The 18,855-nt window shown below is 39.1% G+C and overlaps 2 protein-coding genes across 2 annotated transcripts; one reads left to right on the plus strand and one right to left on the minus strand.

Moving 5' to 3' along the window:
- Positions 1-211: 211 nt before the first annotated feature.
- LOC128378918 (potassium voltage-gated channel subfamily A member 7-like) lies at positions 212-5,576 on the minus strand. Its single transcript, XM_053338503.1, has 2 exons — positions 4,872-5,576; positions 212-1,354 (listed from the first exon to the last, which is right to left on the minus strand). Exons 1-2 carry the CDS (start codon positions 5,574-5,576, stop codon positions 419-421), a joined length of 1,641 nt encoding a protein of 546 aa, XP_053194478.1. The 3' UTR covers positions 212-418.
- A 3,020-nt stretch (positions 5,577-8,596) lies between these two features.
- On the plus strand, positions 8,597-15,646 carry hsd17b14 (hydroxysteroid (17-beta) dehydrogenase 14). The gene is made up of 9 exons (XM_053338549.1): positions 8,597-8,863; positions 8,956-8,994; positions 9,217-9,314; positions 9,780-9,846; positions 9,939-10,030; positions 10,250-10,354; positions 11,707-11,774; positions 12,739-12,835; positions 15,386-15,646. Exons 1-9 carry the CDS (start codon positions 8,782-8,784, stop codon positions 15,530-15,532), a joined length of 795 nt encoding a protein of 264 aa, XP_053194524.1. The 5' UTR covers positions 8,597-8,781; the 3' UTR covers positions 15,533-15,646.
- The last annotated feature ends 3,209 nt before the right edge of the window (positions 15,647-18,855 follow it).

Here is an 18,855-nt window from a genome sequence, read left to right on the forward strand (position 1 = left end):
TGTTTATATTGGTCCAAATCAAGCAAGAAGGTACCATATTTTAGTGTTGCAACTTGGGAAAGTAGTTAAAATCTATTTTATTGTTTGGCAAATAGCATATTTTTCATTAATCAGCTGAATAGAAGATTTTCAGAAGAATCTAGAGAAACAAGGTAGTGTGTTTCGTCAAAGGACATGCAGGTTTTCAACTTTTATTTATTGAGGTGTTTGTATCGGTGAGTCGAGTATGAAGAGTATAAAATCTTAGAACGATAATCACATGAGGGACATTAACTGGGCTTGACAAGTCTTTGAGTTTCATACGGTATGACTCTCCTGCTACACACTGCCTTCCTTTTTCCCATTTCAACAGCATCTTCCCATCTTGACTCTCAGTGTTTGACTGTAAACCTGAAAATACAGTCTGTCCTGCTCTCTGTCAAACCTGAGTGACTAGAGGTTCATTGAGGTAGAAGTTCATCCCCCTCTGATAACCGTCCGCCTGCCCTGCACACAGTCCTGCTAGAAGAGTCCCATTAAGAGGAGGGCAGATACCCCTGCTGTCCTGCCCGTACAGTGGTGAAAGATCTCCCATGTATTCAAGCCCCTCGTCCATCCCATCCTCTTCTTCTTCTTCGTCGTCATCATCGTCCTTTTCCCAGAGTGACGTGGCGACGTGGTGGAACTGTGTGGTGTCCTCACACTCCGTTTCTCTGTGGTAGAAATAACTGAAATTGGACACAATGACGGGCACCGGCAACGAGATGGTGAGCACGCCGGCGATGGCGCACATGGAGCCCACCAGCTTCCCGCCAACCGTCTCCGGATACATGTCCCCGTAACCGACCGTTGTCATGGACACCACGGCCCACCAGAAAGCCTCCGGGATGCTTGTGAAAGACGTGTCAGGACTGTCCACTTCCGCAAAGTAGACAGCGCTAGAGAAGAGTATGACCCCGATGAAGAGGAAGAAGATGAGCAAGGCGAGCTCTCGCAGGCTGGCCTTCAGCGTCTGGCCCAGGATCTGGAGTCCCTTAGAGTGACGAGAGAGCTTGAAGATCCTGAAGACCCTGACCAGCCTGATGACCCTGATGAGGGCAAGAGACACAGAGGGCTGGGTGCCTTTGTCTTTGGCCAGCTCCGTACCCAGTGTGACAAAGTAGGGAATGATGGCGAAGAAGTCAATGGTGTTCATGACGTCTTTGAAAAAGTGAATCTTGCTCGGAGCACAGATAAAGCGCATGATGAGTTCAAAGGAGAACCAGCAGATGCAGACACTCTCCACGATGAAGAAGGGGTCCTGGAAGGGAGTGAAGCCAGGTGGGACCAAGATGGTTTCATTCGCTATGGTGGGGTGAGGTATGGTGGTGAATTGCTGTAAAACAAAGGATAAAAGAAAAGAGGTTACAGCTACACTCTATGATTTGAAAAAGTCAAAGCATATGAGGTATTCTTCCTAACTTATACAACTTCTTTACATGTTTTATCATCTGTTGCTTATCAGACATGAGTAGCCTCTAAAGGGGGAAGGTGAAAGACCTCCATGGAGACGAAGGTTACGAGCGGGTAAACAGAGAGAAAACAAGGATGGCGTAAACAGGAGTGCGATGGACGGAAACTGAGAAGAAGCGATTATTAACATAGTTTGTTGTCAGCACATTTAGAGTATGACTGAGCCTGTGAAATCTGTGATACTGTGCTAAGTTTTCTCTCCTCTCTATTTTCACTCCCCTGCTTTATTTTTCCTCACAGACTTTTCATATAAATCAGTTTCTCTATATTTAAACACACAAAAAATATTAAGTTCATGTGACTCTGGGTTGTGTTACACACCAGACACTGGCATGTCCGTGGCATCTGACACTTAATTTAACCCGCCTGCTTGTTTTTTTTTCTAGGAAGTAGGTGTGGGTTTGAAATGACTGGGCATTAGTGACTTTTAACAAGTTAGATAGAGTTACGCTGAGCTTTTGATGGCCTCCCAGCACACATTGTCCTCAACGCTATGTATTTATATGTTTTTTAATGCTTGTGTCCATCCATCAACGTCGTGTCCTCATGTGTTTCTTTATATACAAACTTAACTGCTTGCAACATTTACAACGTGAATTCCAACTTCATACCAGCTCAGATGAGAGTATCATTGGATCTTAAAGAGATTTACGTCTCTGACATTTCTGACACTGCTAGAAAATAGTTCTGGTGTGCTCTGGTCTGGTGCTGAGGGGAATAAGTCGCCGATCATGAACTGCAACATCTGTGGCTTTATTCCATATCATTCTCCAAGTGGCAACTACCACAACTTGAGGCTGAAGTGAACGCAGAAGTACATTAAAGTGCAATGTCACTAATGATTCCCATTCAGAAATTGTCATCACCCTTTCAAGAAATAGTCAGTAATTTTTTTCAACAAGTCGTTATGATCTCAGTCGCTACATTCAGGCCCTTCAACAAGTGTGCTGGTGCTCACTTTGAAAATGTTTGCTCTGTTAATAAACTTTGAAGACTCATAGTAGCTTAAATGTCCGCTGTGTGGGTATTCACTGACAGCTGTGATTGACAGTTTGCTAATAATATTTTATAAGATTTAATGTTACTTGTGTCCTGTTAGCACAATTGATCTAAAGTAGCTGATATTAACCCAAGTGTGCAGCGTTTGACATTCCCAGTAAACTAGTGTTCCCTTCGGTCAGAGGTAGCGAGGTGTGTTTATTTGGAAGGTCTCCATTTGAAAAACGTGGTCTACCATAAGCCTCACTACGTCCATCGTTATATAAAGTCTATGGTCACTCCCCATTTCTTTCCCTTAATTCCCGTCATCGCTTTACTGTCCAAATCTCTATAAAGACAAAAAATGCTCAAGAATTGTTAACAAAAAAGAAACCAATCCTCATTAAAACTGTTGACAGTAGGTTCCTGGCACCAACCTCCCAAGGAGACAGTGGTCTACGCTAAATCTTTTCAGGACTGGACATGGCCCCTGCTTGGCCAGCCTTCACAAATGGGGCAGTAGCCCAAGCCCACTGTGTGCTTGTGGAGAGGAGCAGACTATGGAGCACATCATAGAAGTTTGTCCTCTCCAAAGACTGAAAGGAGGATTAGTCACCCTCCATACAGCAGACCAGGAGGCAACTGCTTGGCTTAAAGACTTTGCATTCGCTAAATAATAATAGTAGAGTAATCTGGACATAGTTTCAACTGTAATCTACTTTAAAAAGGATGTTTTATGTTAAACATCAAACTTTAGGTTAACGTATGTAGAAATTCTCTCTGGAAGTCAAAATCTGAGCTTCAACCTGCTCTGCACACTTTGTTTGCAAAAGGTTTTGTTGCGTTGTCCACTCTCTCTGCTTTGGATTGGATCCTGGCTCAAACACGTGTGGATCTAATGGAGAAGTTGGCATTTTGATAAATAAGATAAGATAAATAAGGAGTGTTTTTAACTGTAAATCATGTAGAGATATTTCAGTAAAGCCCCAGAATAATAATAATGTAGACCTGGAAATGTGCATAATATGTCTACTTTAATAGTTTGAACATCACAAAAAACATTTAATTCACCTCCACAACGGTCAATATCTCAAAACTTGGGCACGAATTTGCATGTCTAATAGACTACTAGACCCATGATCCACCAGTCATTTAAGAGACATCATGTAGATCCATATCAGGTCTTGTCATATACAAGCATCACAGTCGACCATCTTTTAAGTGAGTGATCGTATGGGGACGGCTGTCTGCTGTGGTGTTCAAGGCGTCCATGTGCTCTGATCATATGAGCCTATCTATCTCTGGATGGCAGTAATGTAGAGGCTGCGGTGGTGATGGAGAGCGTAAATCCACTGCGTGCCGCTCCGGATCACCTCCGTGCCTCAACCCCAGAATCCGCCTCGTCTCCAGGCTACCGGAGCGTATGCGAGGCTAATTTAATTTTGAGTCGGGTCATCAGAAAAGCTGATCTGCGAGCCTCTTTTCCATGCCATTTTCAGTATCCGTGAGTCACAGTGTTTATTAATACAGACATTTGTTTATGTGTTGATGTGCTCTTAGAGTTGTCCTTTCTCTATATATAGCCCTTTAGATCTCTATGGGGTAACGTGAGACAACTTCGTCTCCTTTCCTTGCTTTCACACTCGCCTCTCTACTACTAATGCCTTCCAGTCTCTCTTTTCTCAGCACTTTTGAAGTATCTACTCCACCGTAATGCACTTGTTGGCTCTGGCAGTCGTCCCTGAGTGGTTGAAGAGGGATTGCATCTCTAAAACATATCCCTCCTCTTACAGTAACCGACCTCCATCAAACCTGCTCTGTCTCAGTTTCTCCTCACCTCCTCTCTCTCTCCTGACTACGGTTTTTCCACCAGTGGTTTAAACTTCACTCCTCATCTCTTTCATTACTCCCTCTCAATCTGAGCAGATCAGATTTAACGACAAGTCCAAAATAATCTCGAGAAAAGCTTGCCATCGTTGTCTCCTCTCTATCTGCTGACCTTGCTTTTCCTTTTCCTCGATCTTTCTTGGAGATTGTTTTCATGAACTGCAAATTCTGCATTTTTTTTCCTACTCAGCCTTCACTTTTTTCTCCAGGCATTGAATGAAGGAGATAAAACCGTTTTCACCTTGTACCGAGAGAGCTGGTTTATGTTTGGCAAGGTGACACCCGTCAGCACATTTTGTCCTTCTATGTTCACCTCATCACTTCCTGGACAGCGTTAACGTCTGTTGTCTTTGCACCCTGTCAGCTACTTTCCTGCTCCATCACCCATCTGGTTGTCTCCCTCGTTTATGTGAATTTCCACTGACACAATCTCCATCTGCAGCCTCGTCAATCCTCTACTCAACTATAATAAGTAGCATCATGTAACCCATCACACAGCCCTCGCCCCTCCTCACCTCCCTCTGTTCCTTCTCATTCCTGAACTCAGGCAGAGTCTCCAGGCAAAAGATGAGAATGGAAATAATGATGACCGCAACGCTGATGATGGCGATGATCCGAGCTGCACTGGAGGACTCCGGATACTCAAACAGCATCCAGAGGCGACGCTGCAGATCATTGCTGGGTAAAGGCCTCTCCTCCACTTTTGGGAAGCCTTCGTCCTCCTTGAAGCGGTCGATGACTTCCTCTCCGAGCTCGTAGAAGCGGAGCTCCTCCACAAATATGTCCAGAGGAACGTTGGCAGGCCTCCGCAGCCTCCCGCCTGACTGATAGAAGTACAGGATGGCGTCGAAGCAGAACCGGCTCCTGTCCAGGAAGAGTTCATTCCGCAATGGGTCAAAGTATTGAAGTCTTTTCCGAGCGTTGCCCAGCAGGGAGTCTGGGAACTGAGCGAGGGTCCGCAACTGGGTCTCATAACGCATCCCTGACACGTTGATGGCCAGGCGTTCAGTCAGAGCCCAGCCACTCCTCAACGGACAGCGACGGTTCTCCCTCTTGGCCTCTCCACTCGGCTCCTTCTCGTTGCCCTCCTTCTCCAGCTTGTTGTGCTTGTCTTTGGTCCACTTGTCTTCATCGCCAGCCTCCTCGGCTTTCTGTTTCTCTTCTGTCTGCCCTCCTCCTTCTGTGCCTCCTTTGCCTCCTCCTTTATCTTTGTTATCCATCTCTTAACCTTCGATTTTTTTTTCTTTTTACTGTTTTACTTCTCTTGTCTCTTTGCCCTGGAAGAAACAGAGGAGAATAGGGAAATATGAGTAGATAAAGGTAAAGAAAAATGAAGTAGAGGGTTTTATCTACAACCTTTAGTACATATAAATCTATTTTTAGTATAATATCCTATTCATGTTAAATAAATTGTCTTTTAGTTGCCAAAACATCCATCTAGCAGTTACACAGCATCACAAATAATCTTTATCATCCTAAAACATTTAAGAATCAATAAAGTTTTATAAGACTTTTTATCACATATAAACTGTACATGTACAATTGCAGTGAAATGAATTGCGACAATCCCGATCGTGCAAGCAAGAATAAAAACACGAATATAAAAATATGCATAAATACGTAAGAGGATGGAGAGCTATGTATATATTTATCCACACAATAAAAATATATATAAAGATAAAATATAAAGATATATACAAATTACAATATAGATAAATAAATTAGTCAGTAATATATAACCATCAAAATCTTACCTCTCTCTGTGTAAATGCAATTTTCAGTGCAATAGAAAAGAGAAAAATTACATGACAACACATTATTTAGAAACATATGAGGTAGATATGTATGGGGTAAGAGTGATTAGAAATATGCCACAGTAAAAAAAAAATTGCTGATCATACAATTAAAAACAAATTAAAATTAGTAATAAAATTATTTGTAGATTTCTGAGAAGACTTTTCTGCACCTCTCTCTGCTACACTTTACTGTAAATCACATTGTGCACACACTCCATGCAACAAACTTCATGCTGAGCTTATCACCTTGTCCAATAGGGATCAGACTGATACCGGCTTCCTCCTCTCTGAGCTGCTGATTCAAACTAATCAAACCTCCAGAGAACGACCATGACGCTCCTCGTGAACCTCCACCTCAGGGTGTCTTTCGGGCTGACCCGTCCCTTCTTGTGAAACAGTTTAAAGGCTATCGATTCCCTCATTATGATGTGTGATGTTCATTTGGTAGAGGAGGGGAGGGGAGGGGAGGGGAGGAGGCAGCAGGAAGCAGCGTGGCTCCTTCAGGAGCTGCTGCTCTGGTGTTAATCTGCAACCGGGGTGAAGTGAAGATAGTTAAGCTTGTTTGTAGGTCACTCCATGTCTTCACTTTCTCCCTTGTGCTCGCTCTCTCACGCTCGGTACGCCTCTGGGGAATGCTGTCAAGCCGAAATTCAATCTTCAACCCTCTCCTAGTGTAAGAGCACCGCTGCCTCTTCATCCCCTTTTTTCTCACCCCCCATAACCCCCCATAAAAATGTCAACCTCTTAACCCCTCTCTTTTTTTCTTAAACATACTGTACATATTTGCGCACTCGTGTAGACATGAACTCACACAGCAGAGGCCAAAAGTTTTATGTTAAAAAAAAAAAGAAAGAAAAAGAAAAAAAATTGAGGTTGTAATTATCTTGATTTAAACTCTGTGGTGAAAATAATTAGACCACAAACTTGATTAGTATTATGTTTTATTGGTTTCCTTATTTCATTTGACTGTAAGTATAAATCTGGAAGGCTGTGGTTATTTTAGATGCATTATGAAGTCTAAGCTCAAGCGTGCATGTCTGGCGCCGCGTCTGCGTGCAGTAAAACTACAACTCCCATAACAGGCTTTAATGACAGACGCACTGTGCAAAATGCTGCCTTTAAATACTCCACATAAACTTTGGATTTCTCACTTTTCAGAACTGTAACTGAGACTGTCTGCTACGTTTAATTGCTTTTGTGGGAAAATAAGAAATTAGATTTACTGACATCATTTTCTACAGAATTTAGATTTTATTTCATTTTTTAAGTCACACTGGCTGCATGGCTTGTTTTTGGTCCACCACTTTCAGGCTGAAATAATTAAAGTATTGGATGATTTGCCTTAAAATGATGTGCAGACTTTCTTTTTCCTCAGAAGATATTTATAATAACTTTTGGTTTTGGGAATCAGACTGGACTCGAGTGCTACCATGAGGTTTTAGTGAAATGTATTAACAACTGTTGGATTACCATGATATTTTCTACTTTAGTCATGTCCTCCCAGAATCATCGTCTGCCTTTTCATAGCGCACCATGCAGCATCTGGTTACAATTTCACTTTGTCCAATTTATGCTGAAATACCAGCAAACTAACCCTAACCCTAACTGTACCACATGGTTGGTGCTAATTTTAAAATGTTTAGAGCTGCAACACAACAATTAGTTAATCAACAGAAAATTAATTGTCACAATTTTGATAATCAGTTAATCGTTTTGAGTAATGTTTTAAGAAAAAGTGTCAAAATGCTCTGTTTCCAGTTTCTTTAATGTGAATATTTTCTGGTGTTTTTTGTTTATTTTATCGTCTATGATATTAAACTGAATACCGTTGGGTTGTCCACTGTTGGATGGGACAAAAGAAGATAAACAGGGAAACAGATTAATCGATAATGAAGCTAAGCTAATTGCAGACTTACAAATGTTAGCATGCTGATACACTAACATGGTAAACATTATATAATTGGTTAACATCAGCATGTTAACATTGTCATTGTTAGTATGTTAGCATGTTAACAGAGCTGCTTGCATGGCTGTAAACTCTACTTATTGGCCAACTAGATTGCAATTGTGTTTTTTATTGTCTGCATGTCAAACACATTTCTGACCTCCCTTTTAAAACGTCTTTGTGAAAAAACAATTACCCTAATATGATTGATATAAGTAAGACTCAGTATAGTATATACTGCTGTTTTTTTTTTATTATTGGGCTACAGCAGGTGTCTTTAATGAAGCCATAAATGTTTTCATATCATTTTTAATAGATTAGGTTTGTAGCTTCTTGACGTTTATTTAAAGAAACATCCTAGCATCAAAATTCCCACCGTTTCTGCGGGAACATGGTGTTCTCCGATACTTCCGGTTGCACCTGAAGGCAGCAGAGCAAACCCCATGATTTTGTGGAACTTTGAACCTCACACATAAACAGCTGTGATAAACAGTGATGATTGAAGTCGGTGGATTCACCTGAAGAGACACGGAGCTGCTGCGAAAAAATAAAGTAAAGAAAAGAAAGTTAATTTAAATTTAAAGATAATTTCTTGCAGTGTAAACAGCTGCAGCGCTGTTTGTTTGCAGCGCGGCGTTTCTGCGTTTCACGACCAGACTTATATTATCACCATAAACAGCCAAAATGTCCCTGCGTTACCTCAACAAAGTCGCGATTGTCACAGGAGGATCCAAAGGCATTGGCAGAGGGATTGTCAAAGTGTTTGGTATGCTGGTTTTGTGTTGCATGTTGCAGTTGTTTTGCTTGTTATTAAAGCAGGAAGTTGCAAACTAAGCATTTTGCAACTTTCTTTTTTAGTGGAGAATGGTGCCAAAGTGGTGTTTTGTGCAAGAGGAGGTTTGTAATATTGCTTTTTTTTATTCTTATTAAATGCTATATTGAATGCGAAAGGTTATATATATGTTATATCACCACATTCTATCAATCACATATTGAATTTGTTATGTTTTTTTTAATAGTACAATGCATGCATCTGGTAGAAAATAAACAAAATGATATAAGCTGAAAGAGATCTAAATATAAAGTGTGACTATCACCACACTCATTGATGTATTACAGGTGCAGTAGGTGAAGCTCTGGAGGCCGAGCTTAACAAAGCAGGGCCAGGATCCTGCAAATTTGTCACATGTGACATCTCTAAAGAGGATGATATCAAGGTAAGCTTTAATGAACTGGTTATACTGCACTTAGATTTATAGTTATAGTTAGCTTATAAAATGAGCAGAGAGTCATCATGATCACAAGACCAGAAGTGCACATTGTGTCTGGTTTGTCACATGACTTGACCTCAATGCCAGAGTCCCAAAGTGAGATAAGGCTGAGTGTCCACATATATATACTGGATAGGAAATGTTCAGTTTTAAGTAACTTGTTATCTTGTCTGTTACACTCATCTGTATCTAGATGAGGTTTCTTAATGTTGCGTGTGTGTGTGTGTGTGTGTGTGTGTGTGTGTGTGTGTGTGTGTGTGTGTGTGTGTGTGTGTGTGTGTGTGTGTGTGTGTGTGTGTGTGTGCTCTGCTGGCTGAAGTTATTTCTGTTTCAGCTCTTTTGTTGATAACTGGTTTCTCTGGTCTGCTTGTTTTAAAATGCAGCTGATTTAAGGTGTGATTGTGTTTTCAGAGACTCATCGCTGTCACGGTGGAGCATTACGGACACATTGACTGCCTGGTCAACAATGCAGGGTGGCGTGAGTCTGACTCTCACTTCTGTTGTTTGTTTTCGTGACAATGCTTCTTTTATTTCATTTGTTTTTGTTTTTTTTTAAATCTTCCTCCCCAGACCCGCCTCATAAATCCACTGATAACACCACAGCAGAGGAGTTCAGAGATCTGCTGAATCTGAACCTCGTCAGCTACTTCTTGGCTTCTAAAGTAAAGTCGCCAACTTCTTAAAAAGGCAAATAATTTGATGATAAACTGCCCCCTCACCCGAAATTATTCACATTTAAGAAGTTGTAATTTGATATTTTTTAAATTAATTGGTCATGAAAATAGTTGTTGATTAATTGTCAATTAATTCATTGATAAATTGTTGCAGCTGTAAATAATGTAGGATCTTTGTGTTAATTGGAGCTCTCACTCTCGCTGCAGTTTGCGTTGCCGTACTTGCGACAGCGTCATGGAAACATCATCAATGTTTCCAGTCTGGTCGGATCCATCGGTCAGAAAGATGCTGCTCCTTATGTCGCTACCAAGGTGAGTTCACTGTCCAGGAAATAGGGGTTGTGTTGTTGTTTACTGTAATACTGCATACTACATCACTCATAATACTGCAGTACTTTTACTGTAATACTGCATACTACATCACTCATAATACTGTAGTACTTTTACTGTAATACTGCATACTACACCACTCATAATACTGTAGTACTTTTACTGTAATACTGCATACTACATCATTCATAATACTGCAGTACTTTTACTGTAATACTGCATACTACATCACTCATAGTACTGTAGTACTTTTACTGTAATACTGCATACTACATCGCTCATAATACTGTAGTACTTTTACTGTAATACTGCATACTACATCACTCATAAGACTGCAGTACTTTTACTGTAATACTGCATACTACATCACTCATAATACTGCAGTACTTTTACTGTAATACTGCATACTACATCACTCATAATACTGCAGTACTTTTACTGTAATACTGCATACTACATCACTCATAATACTGCAGTACTTTTACTGTAATACTGCATACTACATCACTCATAATACTGTAGTACTTTTACTGTAATACTGCATACTACATCACTCATAATACTGCAGTACTTTTACTGTAATACTGCATACTACATCACTCATAAGACTGCAGTACTTTTACTGTAATACTGCATACTACATCACTCATAATACTGTAGTACTTTTACTGTAATACTGCATACTACATCACTCATAATACTGTAGTACTTTTACTGTAATACTGCATACTACATCACTCATAATACTGTAGTACTTTTACTGTAATACTGCATACTACATCACTCATAATACTGTAGTACTTTTACTGTAATACTGCATACTACATCACTCATAATACTGCAGTACTTTTACTGTAATACTGCATACTACATCACTCATAAGACTGCAGTACTTTTACTGTAATACTGCATACTACATCACTATAATACTGCAGTACTTTTACTGTAATACTGCATACTACATCACTCATAATACTGCAGTACTTTTACTGTAATACTGCATACTACATCACTCATAAGACTACAGTACTTTTACTGTAATACTGCATACTACATCACTCATAATACTGCAGTACTTTTACTGTAATACCGCATACTACATCACTCATAATACTGCAGTACTTTTACTGTAATACTGCATACTACATCACTCATAATACTGCAGTACTTTTACTGTAGTAGGATTTTTCATGCATGACTTTTATTTGTAACAGAGTATTTTTGCATTGTTGTACTGGTACTTTTAAATAAAGCATCTCAGCACTTCTTCCACTACTGTTTTACTCTCAGCTGAAGTCAAAGGGAGTCATGTAATGTGGTCTTTTCTCCACAAGGGGGCGATCATTGCCATGACAAAGGCGATGGCTGTGGATGAGAGTCGCTACAATGTGAGAGTCAACTGGTGAGAGAAACTATTTTCTGTGTTAAAATCTGGCTCCTCTCTCTGCGACAGTTTCCTCTATGACTTATTTCACTGTTAATTACTCCCTCACTCTCACCCCTTTTATATTTAAATGTAAAGCGTAGGTAGTTTGGCAATTCAAATGAACAACAGTAGCTCTTTTCCAAACAATGTTCATGACCTTGTTTCTATTTGAGAGTCTTAGGTTTAACTTTTTGATGAGCTAATTAAACATTAAGTCTTCTAATGTTAGAAAATCATGCTTTTTTTTAAACATTTAGTCACATTTAAGTAAAGAACGCTTCCTATTTTACTCAACAACTTAAAACAGGGGTGTCAAACATGCGGCCCTTCCCTCCTCCCTTTCTTCCTTCCTTACCTCTTTTCTTCCCTCCTTCCCTCCTTCCTTCCATCTTTCCTTACTCCCTTTCTTCCTTCTGACTTTCCTAACTTCTGTCCTTCCTCCCTTTCTTCCATCCTGCCTTCCTTCCTTCATTCTGTCCATCCTTCTTTCCTTCCTTCCTTCCATTTTTCCTTCCTGTCTTCCCTCCTTCCTTCCATCTTTCCTTCCTTCCTTCCTTCCTTCCTCCCTTCCTTCCATCTTTCCTTCCTCCCTTTTTCCTTCTGACTCTCCTTCCTTCCATCCTTCCTTCCTTCCTTCATTCTGTCCGTCCTTCCTTCCTTCCTTCCAATTTTCCTTCCTGTCTTCTTTTCATTCATTCCTTCCTTCCATCTTTTTAATGGTCCGGCCCACATGAGATCAAATTGTGCTGTATTGATTGAATATGAGTTTGACACCCCTGACTTAAAACCACTGACCAGACACCATAATTATGTCATTAACCCTTACAGCACTAGTCAACTTAAAGCTTAGAGCACCTGTGTCTTAAAGTACTTAACTGCTTTGAAACCTACTAATACCATTTCCTGCCTAATAACAGTGTCTGCTGTCCATTTGTTGCAGCATCTCTCCGGGCAATGTGATGACACCGCTGTGGGAAGAGTTAGCAGGACAGACACCAGACGCTGCAGCCGCCATTAAAATGGGAGAAAACGCTCAGGCAAGTTCTCACTGAAGGACACTCGGGTAGAAATGACTTGTTAGAAGAGGAAGTGAAGTGACTCGGCAGGTTTTAAAACAACAGTCAGGTGAACAGTTGAGCATTGAAGCAGGTTTTACTTTGCTGTATTTATTCCTCCTATTCATACTGACAGATGCCTTAAATGCACTTTAGCTGAAATTAAAGGCAAGGCAGTTTTATTTATATAGCGCATTTCATACACAATGGCAACTCAATGCAACCCCACACTAATAAAAGAGAGAAATAAAATGCTAGAATAGAGCATTAAATATAAGATTGCAGCATAAAATAATAATTTGCTTTAAAACCATTAAAAGGACAAAGAGTGCAAATGAAAGATTAAAATGTAAAGTGCTTTAAAAGAGCTCAATCATAAATAATAATTAATAAAAATCACCCAAAAAAAAGGGAATTTAGCATTAAAGGACTGTAACTTTGAAAGATATTGACTTGATTTGAACAACTGAAGCTTTATATTATCGTCCAGTAAACTTTTAAATACAATTTTTGCACAGGAGAAAAGCTTTCCAATCACTTCCAATCTCTAATCTCCAATCACTTACATTGAAAGTTTATTATGAAGTGATCTCTCAATGACCAGGAGGAACGATTATGGCAAGAAAATGATGTCTTAATGTTCATTTAAACACCTTACTGTTGTCTCGGCACAGACTTAAAGAGTCTGAAACATTCCTTTTAAAGACTGAAAAGTATTTAAAAAATATAGTGACTCTTATAAAAGATAACTATTATTATCAGGTCAAATATTACAGGCATTGTTTTTTAGTTGCATTTAACCGATAAGGTCTAAGTAACTTAAATGCAGCACAATAATAATAAAGTGAAGTTTTATTCTGAAGCTTCCTGCTGCTGCCGCTCTGTGATTCTCACCTGCAGAGAAATGTTAACCTCTGATTTCTGCTGAGCTGGAATAGCAGTAAAACCCCAGCGAAGGTCTCCAGGTTTAACTGTAAACCATTACGGGGATGATTACGGTGAAGCCGACGGTCTCAGCAAACATTGTTGTGTTAATGAGCCGCACCCGCACCGCAACGCACTGTGGTCTGTCTATTGTGTTGTAAATGTTAATACACCCTCGTTCCTGGATCCAGATGGGGAGAGAGATCCTGAAACAGCTTCTTTTTTTTTCTTTGCCATGTAAATTACAGCCGTCGTTTCATCTCGGTAGGATGAGATGTTTAACGCTAACAGGGTGACGAGAGAGAGACTAGACCAGGGGAAACCAATTTGATCTCATGTGGGCCGGATTATTAAAAAGATGGAGGGGAGGAAGGAAGGAAGGAAGGAAATAAGAAGGGAAGGAAGGAAAGACAGGCAAAAGGAAGGAGGGAAGAAAAGAAGGAAACAAGAGATAGTGACAGATGGACAGACAGAAGGAAGGAAGGGAGAAAGAAAGGAAGGACAGAAGGAAGAATGGAAGGAAGGAAAGACAGGCAAAAGGAAGGAGGGAAGAAAGGTAGGAAGGACAGAAGGAAGAAAGGGAGGAAAGCCAGATGGAAGGAAGGTAGGAAGTTCAGATGGAACGAAGAAAGGAAAAAAGGAAGGTAGGAAGGACAGAAGGAAGAAAGGGAGGAAGGACAGATGGAAGGAAGGAAGGAAAAAAGGATGGTAGGAAGGACAGATGGAAGAAAGGGAGGAAGGACAGATGGAAAGAAGGAAGGAATGAAGAAAGGAAAAAAGGAAGGTAGGAAGGACAGATGGAAGAAAGGAATGAAGGACAGATGGAAGGAAGGAAGGAAGGAAGGAAGGAAAAAAGGAAGGTAGGAAGGACAGATGGAAGAAAGGGAGGAAGGACAGATGGAAAGAAGGGAGGAATGAAGAAAGGAAGGTAGGAAGGACAGATGGAAGAAAGGAATGAAGGACAGATGGAAGGAAGGAAGGAAGGAAGTAGAAAAGGAAGGTAGGAAGGACAGATGGAAGAAAGGGAGGAAGGACAGATGGAAAAAAGGAAGGAACGAAGAAAGGAAAAAAGGAAGGTAGGAAGGACAGATGGAAGGAAGGAAAGTGGGCTGGACTGTACTCCTCGGCGGGCCGGTTCTGGCCCACAGGCCGCATGTTTGACACCCCTGGACTAGCCTGTGTGTCAGCTTGCACTTCATTATTCATAGTGGAGGAGCGGAGGAAGGATGGACAGTGGAGCGCAGGAACATCATAACAGTTTAAAGATTAAAATGTATTAATCACACGTGGCATTAGGAAGTTTCTAGTTTCTCCCAGTTGTCGGCCGACTGAGTTACAATCAATGCATTGTGAGAAACTTTCAGGAATTAAGTTTGTTCCTGGATGCAAAGAATGAAAAAAATCCCATCATCTGCAGCCAGTTTTATTCTTCCTCTACCTGGAAATGCTGCAGAGCCTGTCGGTGTAATAACAGAGCAGCGGCAGAGGCAGTAACCATGGGAACAGACACTGACAAACGAGACAGTTGCCCAGCAGTGTCAACACCAACGTGCACCGGTGGAAGCTGAACAGGAATGAGATGTGACAACGTTGTTCTTTGTCTAACAGCTGATGGGTCGCATGGGCACCGAGGCCGAGTGCGGACTGACCGCCTTGTATCTGGCCGCCGACGCCACTTTCTGCACCGGCATCGACCTGCTGCTCAGCGGAGGAGCCGAGCTGAACTACGGCTTCAAGAGTCAGATCCCATCCTGAACGCTACAGGCTGCTAATGTGTGTGTGTGTGTGTGTGTGTGTGTGTGTGATTAATGATTTAACAGATTAATGATTAAAATAACTTTATACCAGTCAGTGGTGGAGAGTAACTAATAACATGAATCAAGTATGAGTTTGAGGTTTTAATTTGATTATTAATGCTACTTTATACTTATTGTACTTTCTACTCCACTACACTTATTTGACAGCTTTAGTTACTTTTCAGATGAAGATTTGACTGATTTTTGTCTTTTTACGTCTTTACAAAAAGCAGTGTGTAGTCAGCTCACATTTCAGATGTCTATGAGTTGTTAACAGCTCCACCAAACATGCTCTCACATGGTTTCATTTCAATAAATGTTCAAATGATGCAATATTTCAGTAAAAATCAAAGATTAGACAAAAAAATCCCAAATCAGATTTTTTGTCTTCTTTCCTCTCCCATTAATCATCTCACCAGCCCTCACATTTATCTGCTGACCCTTTGGAGGGACCCCACCCCTAGGTTGGGAACCACTGGACTAAACTAACTACTGTATATAAAGTAGTATAAACTAGCTAACTGTATATAAAGTAGTATAAACTAGCTAACTGTATATAAAGTAGTGTAAACTAGCTAACTGTATATAAAGTAGTATAAACTAGCTAACTGTATATAAAGTAGTGTAAACTAGCTAACTGTATATAAAGTAGTGTAAACTAGCTAACTGTATATAAAGTAGTAAACTAGCTAACTGTATATAAAGTAGTATAAACTAGCTAACTGTATATAAAGTAATATAAACTAGCTAACTGTATATAAAGTAGTGTAAACTACCTAACTGTATATAAAATAGTAGAATAAACTAGCTAACTGTATATAAAGTAGTATAAACTAGCTAACTGTATATAAAGTAGTATAAACTAGCTAACTAGCTAGTTAATTAGCTAGTTTATACTACTTTATATACAGTTAACTGTATATAAAGTAGTATAAACTAGCTAACTGTATATAAAGTAGTGTAAACTAGCTAACTGTATATAAAGTAGTAAACTAGCTAACTGTATATAAAGTAGTATAAACTAGCTAACTGTATATAAAGTAATATAAACTAGCTAACTGTATATAAAGTAGTGTAAACTAGCTAACTGTATATAAAATAGTAGAATAAACTAGCTAACTGTATATAAAGTAGTATAAACTAGCTAACTGTATATAAAGTAGTATAAACTAGCTAACTGTATATAAAGTAGTATAAACTAGCTAACTAGCTAGTTAATTAGCTAGTTTATACTACTTTATATACAGTTAACTGTATATAAAGTAGTATAAACTAGCTAACTGTATATAAAGTAGTGTAAACTAGCTAACTGTATATAAAGTAGTATAAACTAGCTAACTGTATATAAAGTAGTGTAAACTAGCTAACTGTATATAAAGTAGTAAACTAGCTAACTGTATATAAAGTAGTGTAAACTAGCTAACTGTATATAAAGTAGTATAAACTAGCTAACTGTATATAAAGTAGTATAAACTAGCTAACTGTATATAAAGTAGTGTAAACTAGCTAACTGTATATAAAGTAGTATAAACTAGCTAACTGTATATAAAGTAGTATAAACTAGCTAACTGTATATAAAGTAGTGTAAACTAGCTCCACCTCCAGCAGCTACAACAGTAACATGCTGCTCTAACACTGATGCTTCACTATTAATAATCTAATGAAGTCATGTATAATAATATATCACTACTTTTACTGTAATACTGCATACTACATCACTCATAATACTGCAGTACTTTAACTGTAATACTGCATACTACATCACATGATTACTTTAACCCTTACATATTGTTAATCTTCCTTTATAACAAGTGTCTATACCAACATTTGTGTTCATGTTTTCTTTAGATTTGATACTATTACAGTAAAAAATACATTCACAATCACACTATATTATCATTTTCTGTTAATTTAAGTAAGGATGATTGAAAGGATGGCAGGCTTCATGACAACCTTTAACACCCTATATCATAAATCATTTAAAAAATATTTCCACTTTTGGATATTTTAGGCCATTGTAGGAGAAATCATAACATTTCAAGCTTAAATAATATAATGTATGTGTTGTTTTTTAAATCAAATATCAAACAACAGTATTTCAGAGAGGAACATTTTGCTGATAACACTTATATACTTCCACTTTTTTTTTTATAATTAAGTCTTTTTTTTTTACATCACTGCATTATATTATACACATGTTAAAAGTATGCTTGGCTTGCATTAAAAACGTGATGCTTTCTGGTATGAAGCTGCACATGTTGGCACCCAGCTGTAACAGGACCTGCTGCACCCCTCCCCACCTCTCCACCAATCAGCGCGCGCCCATTTGACCTCTAGTAACCTCGCCCCTTTTGCGTTCTTGTGCCAACTTGGCGTCGACCAATCAGATGGCACGTTTTGTGTCACGCCTTCAGTGACTTCTTGAATGAGACCTTGCTGGTTAAATAAAACCGGTTTACTACCAATAGATGATCTTATTCTTATCTTATTGCTGAGTGTTGATGTTGAAAAATATATGTTATCCCTCATATGAGATGGTGTTCATATGGAGTAGTGAAGTTTTTATTTAATTAGAGAGGTAATCAAAATGAATAGTCTATATTTCTTTCTGCAGATTTTAATACATGCATTCATCAAACCAGTATACCAGTATAGTGTTATCTCTTCTGCTATCCATAGCGACATTTTTAGGATTTCTGAACTTTACCTTATACAGTTTTTTGGGAGAGACTAGGTGCACACATTAAAAGCAATTTAAAAAAAAAAAAGAGCCACATGTAAGTCCAGGAGACGTTTATAGAGAAAACTGAATAAAATTACATATGTAAAAAGAAAAGAAGAGGGGTAAAACAAATATATTTCTAACACTTAAACGTTTAAAACCACAAACTAATAAGTGTCTTATTATCAAAATGACTTTTTAATATATATATGTATATCTTTTTTCATATATATAGCCTATATACTACATGTTTTATTGATTTTTTTAATATTACAAAGATAAGGAAAAAGCACAGACACACCTTCAAAATAAAATAAAAACTACAACAATAGATTGGTCCAATAAAAAGTAGGAAATAAAGGGAAAGGATCACATTTGTATCATCTTTATATATGCGTGCGTGTGTCTGCGTGCGTGTGCGCGTGTGTGTGTGTGTGTGGTGGGGTTTATGGGTTCGTCTCAGCTGAGGCAGTGTGTCGGATTTCAAAAGCGGAACTTTGACTTTGCAGCTGAGTGTTTGTTTCCACACGGCCGGATAACCTCGCTTTTATCATCATTAC

This window comes from Scomber japonicus, chromosome 18 (assembly GCF_027409825.1).
Source record: "Scomber japonicus isolate fScoJap1 chromosome 18, fScoJap1.pri, whole genome shotgun sequence".
NCBI classification, from domain to species: domain Eukaryota; kingdom Metazoa; phylum Chordata; class Actinopteri; order Scombriformes; family Scombridae; genus Scomber; species Scomber japonicus.